This window comes from Haplochromis burtoni, unplaced genomic scaffold, assembly GCF_018398535.1.
Source record: "Haplochromis burtoni strain Fernald_Lab_line unplaced genomic scaffold, NCSU_Asbu1 Contig_458, whole genome shotgun sequence".
Taxonomy (NCBI): Eukaryota; Metazoa; Chordata; class Actinopteri; order Cichliformes; family Cichlidae; genus Haplochromis; species Haplochromis burtoni.
The window spans coordinates 115,235-128,613 of NW_024582819.1; the positions used below are offsets into that span (position 1 = coordinate 115,235).

The following is a 13,379-nucleotide window of genomic DNA, read 5'->3' on the forward strand; positions in this document are numbered from 1 at the left end:
TACCTGCTGAGTTCTAACATATGAGGTCTTGGTTAGATACTATCACACACAAAGGTCTCGGGTGACTTCTCCTATTATCTCTCATAGCACATCACTGTGTTTTGGAAGGGGACTGTTACGACACACAACAGACCTTTAACGAACATTCGTGTTTTCTTCCTGCATTTTTGATGTTGTTTGAAACATTTTGGGGTTTTGCATTTTACGGTTTCCCTCTATCAAAAAGCATCAAGTCTTCTCGTGTCCACTTACATCTTTCTGTACTTAGCCAAGGTTCTGTCACTCCCTCGGCTGTCTATTTGTCTAAGACCAGGGGCAGTAGATGAGTAGATGGTGAAAGGGGGGAGAAATGGGGTGTATGGGACTCCTAAGGGAGTCTGTTGATGACTATCAACAGGCTGACTGTTATGACTATCTGTGATAAGAGTCTGGGAGAGAAGAGCCTCTGAAGATTTCCAGCCCACAGCCCAGACAGGATATCTTTAAAAAATAATACACCCTGAGCCAGGGTCAGTCCTCCAATGGCTATTCAGAAGGAGAAAGAAGAGAAGATCGAATTATTGTTCCCTTTTGACAGGTTGGGAGGCAGAGATCAAAGATTTTACCTTGAAGAGAAATAAAACTGACCTCAGGCTAATAGCAACATGCATACTGATCTAGAAAGAGTATATTGAAAATGTCACAAAACGCCAAAACGTTCCAGCATCAGCTGAGTCTTGGCTGTGTTCGCATACATACCTTTCCGGGTGGCTTATGAAACTGAAACTGACAAATGAACAGAAAACTATCTTCGTAATACCCTTCAACATGCTGAGATATACTGTATGTTCCTCATATCTACTGTACAGTATAAAGCGACTTTTGTTGTTATTTGGTGCTATATAAATAAAATTGAATTGAATTTTAAAGGAGTAGACAGAGTGTAAAATTTGCTGAGTTTCTTCCTTTTTTAGGCCAGGTGCGAGTGTTTTTGCCAGGGCACTTTGGTGGGGATGTGTGGATGTTTCTCTTTAGAGCTTAAGTCAGCCTCGTCCTAAAGCAAAAGAGCTGAAGCTATGCTGATGAATATGCATTAGCCGGGTGTCTGGGGAGAAAAAAAGGAAGGAGGAGGGAAAACTGAGAGAAAACATGAGCGCTGTGGGGAGTGTGTAGCTTTTGGAGAGAAGCCTCTTGCACCCCAAATGGCTGGCCATAATACAAAGTTTAAAAAGGAATATGTTCACCCTGGCACACTGCCACATAGCGTGTGCCTGAGTGTTTTAATCGTCTGCATGCTCCTACAACTGGTGAGAAGAAAACGTGGCTGAAAAAAAGACTTCTTCAGACTGAAACTATGATGGGATTTTTTTGTTAATTTATCTAGATAATTTTCATCTGACTGGTTTTTTGACGGTATTTTATCAACATGAGCCAGGTGTTTTAACATTTGAACTATGTATTGCATAGTATAAAGCATGAAACCACGGCAACATTCTCAAAAAAATTCCCTGCCTTGTTGGTTAAAGTTTTTTTAACTGTGCCCATCAGCTGCTGGTGTCCAATTCAATCACATCCTGCCCTTTTCAAAATGATGTTCCAATGATTAACTTGTCCAAGCTTCTATCCTTTGTTATGTATGAATGTAATATGAGACTACGTGAATGACCGTCCTCCTGAAAAACGAACAGTCAAAGAGTCAGTGAAACGAAAAGCAGGCCAGCATATTTCACCTCTAATTAGGCATTTGAGAAAGCGAGACAGAGACGGAGAGAGACAGAGACCAGGAGTTTCTTTTTTCCCTTAATGAGCTTACTGAAGCAACTTCAATATCCTCTAATGTCATGTTGAAATGAAAATTAATAGTTCAATATGCCGCCACCGCACTGGGCCACGCTTCTTCCATTTCCATATCAGATGCCGTGACCAAATGAGTCTGCTCGCTTCAGACCGACGCCCAGAAAAGCTGATACCACCGCTAATCAGCCAGATTTTTCCATTTGACATTGCTACGTTGCTCTGCCGGAATTCTGGATAAGTGTGTTGTGTGCGTATGACTTTGAGTGTATGCGACAATCAAAGATGAGGTCCAATCCTACACATGATGGAAACAGAATGGGCATCTATGGTGATGAGACAGATTCTCTTGAGGAAATGTAAAATCTGAAAAGTGCCTCATTGCTTTAGTTACTTTCTTCACGTCTATTTAGCTCCGTGTCTTACTGTGTTGTACTGCGTTACCAGTAGTGGATTAAAAGGGACCCACAGTTTATGTGAAATAAAATAAAACTAATTAAAAGAACAGCAACTATAATGACTGCACAGAGAACCTGTGATAGTTCCTACCTCCCATCCAAAGGAACTGTCTTTGCCTGTGGCCACATGATGCTTTGTGCTGTGCAGACCAAACCTCTCACCAGCACCTATGCGGGTCTTTGCCCATACACCCAGACCTGCACCGGGCACAGAGGACTCCCGCAGCTCCAGTTCACTGGGAATGGGAATGTCATCAGGAATGTAGACAGGCGCCTCATAGGGCGAGCCCTCCTTGGGTGTGGTGAAGTCCTGGTCATTGCTGCTGCTGCTATTGTTGTGGAGATGGTGGTGGTGGGAGGCATAGATATGGGAGTGTAGCAGGTGGTGGTGGTTGCTGTTTGGATGGGAGGGAGTCGGTGAGGGCAAGGGGGACATGTTGATGATGCCGTCTTCTGCGTCGTCTTCTGGGCTGTCGGCGCCACCTCCGCTGCCAGCCGCTAAACCTGGCAGATCAGCCTCTGTGTCGTACATGCTGTCCACTGGCTCACTGTCATCTACGAGACAAAGACACACACAGAGATGTCACAAAGGATGTGTAACCTCCTGGATTTCCATGCCAGCTATATAGACGGGAAGAGAAAATCTGGTTTTAGCCATAAATCTATGTGAATAGCTTCCCTGGAATTGAAGACAGAAATTGAAATACTGTAAATCATATTTCCAAACCCAGTGGCATACTACACATGCAAGGAGTTCTTGGCCTTAAGTTACAAAATGCACTTCAATGTCCTAACCTCTAAATTGTCGGCAAACCACACAGCACAATGAGGAAATTTAGTGGTCCTCAGAAAGTCATACTTATCCATCTGACTGGCTTCAGCAACAAAATGCTTAGTTCACTGATTTTCCAGAGGTTATCTGAGAACAGCCAGAAACACAGAGATAGTGGCCAAGTCCTTCGTGGGAATAGTTCTCAGTTTAATCATGGCCACCACGTCCTGCCAGGACTCATCTTACAAATAATTCGTTATATCTATCATTGACCTGGTGGGCCTCGTCGCCCATTATTATTTTCACATCTAAGACCTGACAACATGACTATGCCGGCGCTCCAGGATCCCACCATTCTGACATGAGTGAAAACAAGAACAGCAAGTATGGTTTTGGTAACTTCAAATTTCATGATTTTGTTTTTCATACTATATAATTCAGGCATTTATTATGTAAAATGAAAGTTTGTATGCACTAGAGCCTTTTGGTGAGTATCATTCCCTTAGGCTGTTTTTGAGTAGAGGCCTTTTAGTACGGCATATCAAGTTTTTAGTAAAGCTGAGATGTGTAATAATTTTCCTTCGTAAATAGCATAACATTGGAATTTGAATCAGGACCAATGGCATCAAGGGAGAAGAAAGCTTACAAATATGAAATAAATGCACATTTTTCAATCCAGCCCTCAACAGATCTGTACCTATTTGTTTGTGTCTCTGTGTTTTCTTAAGCACATCTATACACGTCTTTTTGTGATCCCTCTCTAGACAGTCCTGGTGTCTTAAGTCAAAGTACCACTGTAGTTTTACTATCTAAACACAGGGACTGGCAATCAGCAGGCCAACTAGGCCCAAAATTACAGCAGGAGTGGTTCCAATCAAGCGCTTTCCCCCCTCCTAACCTCCATCTAGCCTGCTGCCAAGCCTGTCGTCGCTGCCCAGGTTTTAACTGGAACTGCAACATGACATTTTAAAAATGTGCTTGTTAGTGTGTGGAAGTATATTATTTTGTAATGAGAGGTTTTAATTTAAAAAATGATGCAAGTTGAATTCAATTAACAATTGGGATGTTTTATTTTCGTGAGTTTATTCATTCTAAAATGCTGTTTCTGTGTTATGTCAGGTCAGAAAGGCAGAGAAATACAGGCAGAATATGCTGTTAGGGAATCCAAATAACAAAACTGTTGTTACAGAAAGTGTAGAAAAGCACACAATGTGCAGTGGATACCTTTTTTTGCTATCTTGTAATTAGACATGTAACTTTAAAATGCGAAATGTGAAACTTTGGAAGCATGTGACGAGGGCTTTTCAGAGCCTGGCAAACCTGCAGCTTGTCCACATACATTTGGGTAACTTATCACATAAAGCTGAAGCAGTAAAAGTCAGCCTTTTATTAGTGATTTTGCGTCATCCCAGTGATTTTGACTGGAAAGAAACCCGTTTTTTAATGATCACTGTTTCGTGGGGATTCAGACCAGGCGTGCAATTAAGCATTGGAACATGTGAGCCAGCAGTAGCTTCCACTTTTCACAGATCAATTAAAGTTTTATAACTCAGCTCTATCTGCTGCTCCTTCCACACAATCAAAAGTGTTTTCAGACTGTTAAACTTTTTTTTTCACTCCGTCTCTCCCTCTCTCTCTTTCTGTTCACTCCCCCACTCTCACTGGCACTTGACCCATTGAGAGCAATTTTGACAAGCAGAGAGACAGCCTTGGAAAATCTATTAAATACCATTTGGCTTTAAGAGCCCCTATGAACAACAAAATGCACAGATCGCTACGTCAAATAATTGAGTAACAAAGAGAAGGGAAGAAAAATAAAAGTTAATCTTAATGAACAAAACATCTTTTGTGAGACGCATGGTGCAGTAAACCACACGGTGTGATATTAAACATGTTCAACTTTCAGTCGTAACTTTGTTAATTCCTAAAAAGAAAACAATTTTTTTTAAAGCATGTGAGACCAGAGACGAATGTTCTTTGCCATTCTGTAATACCATGTTCAACTGATGATGAAAAAAAGAAAGTGCAAATGAGAAAACAATGCAGGCTCATAAGTCGAAGGGTGAGAAAGAAAACAAAGAGGAAAAGACAAAGAGTCCAGCAACTGATGACTGAGCTGCTTTTAAACAGCTGTGTGTTAGTTCTGGGTCTCAAACGTCCCAGAAAGAGATGTTAGGTTCACCTCCCTAAGGGCTTCTTAAAAAACACCCAGGCCAGATAGTGCCTTCCTCTCCCTGGCTCCTTATGTTGTTCTTTCTCTCTCTGTTCCCCTACGCCATCTCTTTCTCTTTTACGGGGAGCTATTTATCCTGATTACATCAGGGGTCAATCATTAATTCGCACCTTGGGGGTCCCGGTGCTGGCCATGGCTACAATAGGCTGCTTGTTCAGCGGCTGTTATTCCAGTGGAAAACTACTCTGCTCTGCCTGAGAGCCAGGCACAGGCCACATGAAGGCATCCCATTTATTTGATAAATTGTAAATGCATGCCATAAACGGAGCTCTTTGCTTTGTAGCATGGCTTGCAATAACAAAGATTTTAGGGCACGTATGAACAGATGCGGGGTATCACACAAACACACATCTGTTTGCAACTGAAGGAGCTGTTACTGTACTCAAAACACATGCGCAAGAGATCAGATGGTGTTGTAGGTAAAGATGATATCTCATAATTACTACATGTCAAAGGGAAAGAACAAGATATGACACCGATATAGCATTTACAGTCACTAGCCTAAAGTACACATCTGACACCATCAACTATTTATTGCAACAACAAGGAAACAACAATAGCACAAGATATTAAAGAAAACATGTTCTTTCCGTTCAAGATTAGAAGAAGCTACTGAGGATTTTTTTTTTAATAAAAATAATAAAATATGAAATGCTGATAACATTGTAATCAGCGTTGCCATAGCAAAATAACTTGACACGGTGCTGAAAATCAGCGGTTTAATCGGAGGGCCTTGCAAAAGGCAAATTGTTCTGTGGTTGTGTTTAATCAGAGCACTCTAGACTTAAATGCATAAAGATAGAGATCTGGAGTAATTTTCTGCCGTCTGCCTGGACGCACACAAACACATGTGCCTTGTGGCATATGGACTGAACGGTATTATCGATGTAGTCTGAAGAGCAGGAGGAAACAACACTGACGGCATACACGAATTCTGAGAAAGGAGCTAATGCATATAATAAAGACCAGCTAATTTCCTGCAGAGTAAGCAGTCATGCCTTTAGTGAAAATAAAAAAAAAATTACAAATCTTTGTAAAGCTGTTGCTCAAAGGTTCATTTTTTTCTTGTTAGGAAGGGATACACATATTGAACAGAAAAAGAACTGCACAGTACAGGATAGAACAGATGCCAAAAATAGCCCGATTATTCAGAGCCAGGTGTATAAGCAGCATGGTGAGGTCATGGCTGTGGCTATGATAACATTAAAAGAGAGAGGAAAAAAATGTGTGTGTGTGTGTGTGTGTGTGTGTGTGTGTGTGTGGGTGTGTGTGTGTGTGTGTGTGTGTGTGTGTGTGTGTGTCCCATTGATGGCCATTATAAAGCACACAAATCCTATTTCTCTCACTGCCTTCTCTAGTACACACAGAGACTGCATCTTTTGGCTGGCCGTAAATTGATCTGGTTTAATTCAAAAAGAAAGCCAGCCACTGATGAAAAGACAATATCCAGGGGAAAGGCAAAACTATGCAAAATTCAGCAGAGACTCCAAATATGGGGGGAAAAGATCGTCTGCTGAATGAAAACATTTTTTAAAAAAATCAAGGAAGAGGGAGACTGTGTGGACCATGACAGATATGAAAAATAGCTAGGTGGTTGAGCAATAAATGACCAAACATTTTGATGTGGGAGCACTGTGTGCATGTGGGGCAGTGTGCAAAGCCAAGTGTAATCTGCTGCCTGTGCCACTATATTGTGTCAATGTGGTCCCACTTAGCTGCATCACAGGGCTACAGAGCGATATTGGTACCTGTTCCTCTGTAGTAAGGCTTTTGATGATTCTGTCTTCACAAAGAGAGTCCCCCGCCACCACCACTACCGCCACCCACCACCCCCACTTCCCTATTTAAAACAGGAGGGATGCAGCTGTAAAAAATCAAACAGGGACAAATTAAAAGGTAGAAAGAGTGAGCAGTAAAAAAGAAAGAAAGAAAGAAAGAAAGAAAAGTGTACAATAGGGATTTTTTCCACAGTGACACTGGGGTACCATATATCCAAAATGACGTGTAAATGGAAGCATGTGACGAGGCGGCCAAAGGAGGGCATTCAGTGGAGAAGGTTTGTGCATTTCCATGTGGGTGGAACTAGTGAGCGAGCACTGGGGGCACGATCATCTACAATATGAGAAAGCCTCTCCGAGCAAGAACACCACACTGTTTCCCCTTGTAAAAGCACCAGGGAGCATTTCCAAGCAACACTTAAAACTACAACACAGCTACTTTGGAATAGGTGGAAAGTAAGAAGGAAAGAAAGACAGAAAGAAAAAGAAAGAGAGAAAAAGGCCAATGCACCATCTGAAGGCCCATTTCCCCTCCACAGGGTTGCTCATGTAATGCTGCAGATAATTACGCAATAACAATAATAACTATAATAAAGAATTTATCCGACAGCAACATATACTGGGATTGTTTGCTTTGCAACAATCTCAGCAAAGAGATACTCAAACTATAGGACTTAATTATTTTATTATTAAGTTTGCATTTTTACAAGCCACAGTTTACAATGCTTATGTCATTGACGAAAAGTGTGGTAAAAAAGTGGGTGGTTTTTATTTCTTTAAGCGCTAACACGACTAAAATATCGTGGGAACAAAACTGAAATTTAATTTCCATTTCTTAAAAGGTTCAAATCCACGCATCCTGAACCAATGACCTTGTTTTTTGGCAGAATTTAGAACATTTACTTTAATATTGGTGTCTCTTTGTCTGAGTCTCATCACTTACTGTCTATGACTATAAGGCTAGAAGTCTTTGGTCACTGCAGCTCAGAATGGAGAGAGTGAGTGTGCATTTTTATGTTTGTGTGTAGCATCAATACAACATGGCTGATGTATTGATGTGTCATTTGTGCTGAGCAGCCCAGAGCCATTCCATCCTCCAATAAAGTGCATGTGTGAGTGTGTGTATACACTGAGATCAAGCCTCCAGGCAAGTAGGAGACAGCAGGCAACCTCCTGCAGCTGAGAGCAGGTGTGTTTTTGCGTGTGCGTGTATAAGTGTGTGTAGTGGCCCTGTAGTCCCAGGGGAGCCTGGGGACCAGGCTGCTGCAGACATTTATTAACAGGGCAGATTAATAGCACTAGGAAAACATGTTCACAAACATGATAAATATTAATAATAATCAATATTGAGTTACATTTGCCAAATTGAGTTGCAAACATCACCCAGGGGGTGGGGATGGAGAGAGGAGGGAGAAGGGGGAAGAAAGGAGGTGGATAAAACAGGAAGAATACTGAGTGCAAAAGAAGAAGAAGGTGAAAAGAAGGAATCAAACAACAGTGAATAGTCTACACATGATTTAACAGCGAAAACTAAGCAAAACCCTTTACATTTACACGTCACAATAACCGAGACCACCTAAATCAGCTATTTTAAACTGAGCCTCAGAATCAATAACAAACAATTCAGGCAGAAGAAAACTATTCTCATTACTTTAATGTATCAGACCATTGCATTGCTAAACAGGACGCCAAAGTCGGCGCTAAGATAAATCAGCGTAACTGCTAAATGTTTTATATTTCCAATCCTCCGAGGCTACTGAATGAAGGAGCCAGTTGGAGGACAGTGGGACCAAACCAGAGTCATCGTCAACACTCAGAGCACATCCGCACAAACAAGGCGGTGAAGCAAAGTTTGAATGTCAAACGCCACAGTCAAATTTTCACCACCATGGAAAGCAATTCTTGAATTAATTTTACAGCTTCACTGAGATCTAAAGGTGAGTCTGATTTATGAAGACATCCTCACTACCGGTGGAAGGTAGTCAGCACAGTCACTATCCACAGAAGTAATAGAAATCAATCAAATCTAGAGGCAAATAATTTATCGCAGTTTTTATTTAATGTATCAAAAAACGTCACTTCTAAGGCAACAGAATAACAGAACGTATGGTTGCTTTCAAAGATTCCACTTTTCAGGAACAGACTCTTGCACTGTGCTTTGTCGATCTCTTTTTCCGTTTCTATATGTGAGTCTCTAGGTGTGTGTGTCTGTGTGTGAGTGTGTGTGTGTGAGAGAGAGAGAGCGAGAGAGAGTCCCTACACCCACTTCTTGTGCAGCTTCATTTAGCAGGCCATTCGGGAGGCCAGACAGCAGCTAGGGGAGTACCAAGGCAGACAGTGTTCAGAACAAACCCATCTATTCTAATTAACCAGGGAAAAGAGAGGTTTGACTTGTGCGTCTGTATGTGTGCATGTATTTTTTCGAAGCAGGGCACTTTATTCAGTTTAACTTTTTATTTTAGGATGGGTTTATATTGTCTTTAATGTGTAAAATGTGAAATAATAATCACACTTTTTTACACTGATTTCAATAAAATCTTACTGGATCTTGGTCAATATCGCATTGCGTCCACCTCAGTAATATCTATATATCCTGACCTGCCTGATTATCATAGTTAGATGAAAATCTAGAGAGGGAATTCATGGCCAACAGATTTCTTAGCCGACATGGATGCACTTGGGTGTGTGTGCATGCTGAGTGTGCGTCTGTGTTAGTCAGTGTGGTTTGGCAGACTGGACGCAGCATACACCGATACATCAGTCTATTACTCTTTAGCCTTGCTCCTGCTCCTCTCTTTTTCTCGCTCCCTCCAGTCATTAGCCAGTGAATTAACGACAATCGAGCATGCTATTAATCACCCTGACAAAAGTGTTAGCATTGCCTGGCTAGGCCGGCGCGAGACTCTGGTGGGGGAGGAGGAGGAGGAAGGGAATGGAGGTGGTGGGCGAAAAGTATGAGAGTGAGCGCAGGATGACTACAAGGGTCAAGGGAGACTCTTGGTCTTTGGGGAAGGAGAAAGAAATGTAAAGATATGGAAAAGAAGAGGTGTGAGAGACACAAGGGACATAAGATGAAGAGAAGACGGTGCAGCAGAAAAAACAAAAGGCTGATGTGAGCAACAGAATTCAGCACTCAGTCTCTGTGCACTTGAATATGTTTAACTTTAGTGTTCTGTTATTGAACAGTTAAAGTAGGTTATTTATACTACGGCGAAGCAAATGTACTCAAGGTTAAAGCTTATCAGCTCTTATGGAGTTGAATGTGTGGAGCTGCTGAAGGATTCCTGTTTAAAGTCAAAGTCATAATGCAGTGTAACTACACTGTAATTCTGAATTCAAATTGTACATATACATGTGTGCACCTCTTATATAGTTTGTACACCTTATTGATTTTTTTTGTGTGCGTTTTAAAGGCCCAGATAGGGACGGGCATTGCAAACCAGCTAAGGTTATAAATGGTGAGGTGTGTTGAGCAGTTGATGTAATATAGTTGTCCCACTGTAAAAATAAACTAATTAAACTAAACTTTTAATATTATCAGCCATTGCTTGTGGTGTAGTGCTGTGCATCCTACAAGACTGTATAAAACACATAATTGCATATAAGCCTTAGAGAGCATGCAACATGCAAATATATATATTGTCATTTGTTATTGTCATCTACCTTAAAATTTGTAGGAAGGGCATTATCCAATGCAAACTATACATAATGCTTCTATTATCAATTTGTATTTGCATTTACTAAATGGCATATAATGTAGATAAAATAAGACCAGGCTTTAATAGACTTATAGAAAAGCCAAGAAATTACCCAGAGCTTTGCAGGAAGTTATGTTTGCTGTCCATCTCTACTCTAATAACGAATGAGAACTCCTTCATCTTTCACTCCTGCTTTCTCCCTCACTACCAGACTAAGACCACCTGCTGGGAGACCTGAGCTCTGGACGTCAGGTGGGTCACGGCCATCACACAGTCCCATGTCATCAGGCTGTCACAGTGAATGGAACTGACATGGGAGATATGCTAATCCACTTAGCTTCAAACTCAGCCAGGAGGCCGGTACGCAGCTCCGTCTCTGCCCACTATGAGCAGAACACACACAGACACATTAAGCCATGTAACTGTGAACTTTCCTCAATATGCATATTAGTTTAGATCAAATGAAGCCAAATGATCCCTGTCGGGCTATTAAGCTAGTACTCAATAGGATTTATATCATAGGAAAAGAACAGGTTATATAGGGATACAAAGACATGTAAGTATGAAAGCTAAAGCAATACCTTCAGTAAATAATGGTTCTCCGAAGCCTCTAATAGGTCACGTTTTATTTTAGTTGTTTAAAGGATGCTAATGACATCAAGTAATGGACTAGAGAGGACTAGAGAATGAAAATTATGCGTGTCACATGTTCATCCCGTGTACTGTAAATGGAGATGCAGTCAGGCGTCTTTGATATAGTTAGTAAAAATGTGAAAAAACACCACCAAAGTGATCAAAGTAATTCAGCAAGCAGCTAGGTGTCAGAGTTCAAAACTATTGCACCACTCAGCCAGATGATATCTCAAACCTATCCATCATATTTCCCGACCATGACTTCCCCTATTAGGAGCGGTGGCGGTGTTATTACTAATCTGTTCACTATCCCACAGAAACAGGAAGGAAGAGAGGGAAACAGATGGGAAGGCAGGAGAATGGCAAGCGAGGGACACAATGCTTACTGCTCCCTTCCTCCTCATCCACTTCACCTCCGTCCCCCTCCTCTGCTCGACTCGCTTTTTAGCTGTCCTCGAAGTGAGAGAGAGAGCGCAAGCGGAGGCTCACAATCAGTCTGACAATACTGTATACAAGTGGTTGAGAACAATGGAGGCCAACCACAAAGAATTCTGGGAACATAGCCACAGACTTCTTCTCCTTTGGGTGGCTCCTGAATGCCAGACCCATCGATACACATCAGCTGGCTGAGACTGAGCGGTGCCGGAGAGAAGAGAGAATATAAATACATAATGCAGATATGATGTGCTTAGGTGACTGCTTCTCATCCCTGTACTCTATCTCACTTCTTTGCTGTGTTTCTAGGCATGCACGCATGTGGCAAAAAAAATGGATTTATCAAAATGTTTCCTGTTTCTTGAAATCAAATACCTATGCACATGCATCACACGCCAGCACATGCATACACACAGGTCGAGTGTCACTTCCTTCCATAATTACGACTCTTAATTAACACACATACAACCACCATGTGTGTGTGTGTGTGTGCGTATGTGTGAGATATGGCTAGGCAACTGAGTGCAACGATAAGTGCAAAAATACTTCTGAATGAATAAAAAAGAGAGAGAGAGGAGTAAAAGAAAGGCAGGGTTAGGCAGACATGGAGAGAATGAAAAAGACAGAGGCAGGCAATTTTGTCCCTCTCCACTTTAAGTGCGCAGGGTGTGGGGTGAACACGGGTCCATTTGGAAATAATTGGCTGGTAATTAGGAGGGGTCGACAGGTCGATTCGGGAACAAATGACTGTCTTTAGCTCAGGTGGACCTCCGCACGAGATAATGGGAGCTATACCTCCCACCCCCTCCCCTTTCCACTTTCTTCTCCTCGCTCGTCTCCCTGCTTCTCCCCCATCTTTATATCTGCTGCTGTATGTGCTACCATATTTGCTAACAATGTCTTCACAAAAATGCATACGTTCCTTTATATGTAGTGTAGTAGCAACACGCTACATATCCTGCACTGAACACCTACTTACATTTAGAGTACAGCAATCGCCATGTTTGTTTTTTGGGGGATAATGCTAAAAGCTTACAAACTATGAATCAGGTCATTGTCATTGTGTTTAAAAGTTACATTACTGACCTTCAATGCTATTCAGAGTGTCCTAACAATAGCAGCATGCATTAGCATCTTGCTTAATTGTAAGGTGGAAGTGGCCAACTTTATAAACAAGTCAAGTTCACAATGCTTAATAACAGAGCAAGGTAAGAAGGAGACCAAACTTCACAAAAAAACAAATTTAGAACCAGCGTTAAAAAATACAAATACAAAATGATACAAAACAATACTAACTTTGTGTTACTTTGTAGTGTTGTTCAGGCACACAAATATGAAAGGGAACCCAGAGATACAACAGAATTAGCCAAACAGTGCATTTTGCCCCCATTCACCCTACCAACTTCAGGCTCTCACACTCTCTCTGTTTCTCTCCGTGTCTCTTTCCCTCTCCCGTCCTCCCATTCAGCAGCACTGGGGTCTTGTTTGGCTTCCTGCTGTTTGTGTCCAGACAAGGTCTTGATCTGAATACTGATTCCCCATTGATGGGCCCGCACTTCCGATCTAATTAACTTGTTTTGTCTTTGGCTAAATGGAAGC

General features: G+C 41.6%; 1 protein-coding gene across 1 annotated transcript in view; it reads right to left on the reverse strand.

The window, feature by feature from the left end:
- Positions 1–13,379, reverse strand: part of prdm16 (PR domain containing 16) — a gene marked incomplete at its 3' end in the record, with an annotated part of 167,353 nt that overhangs the window by 106,875 nt on the left and 47,099 nt on the right. Inside the window, 1 exon segment of the mRNA XM_042213585.1 lies at positions 2,323–2,786. Within this exon segment, the coding sequence (XP_042069519.1) occupies positions 2,323–2,786 (464 nt within the window).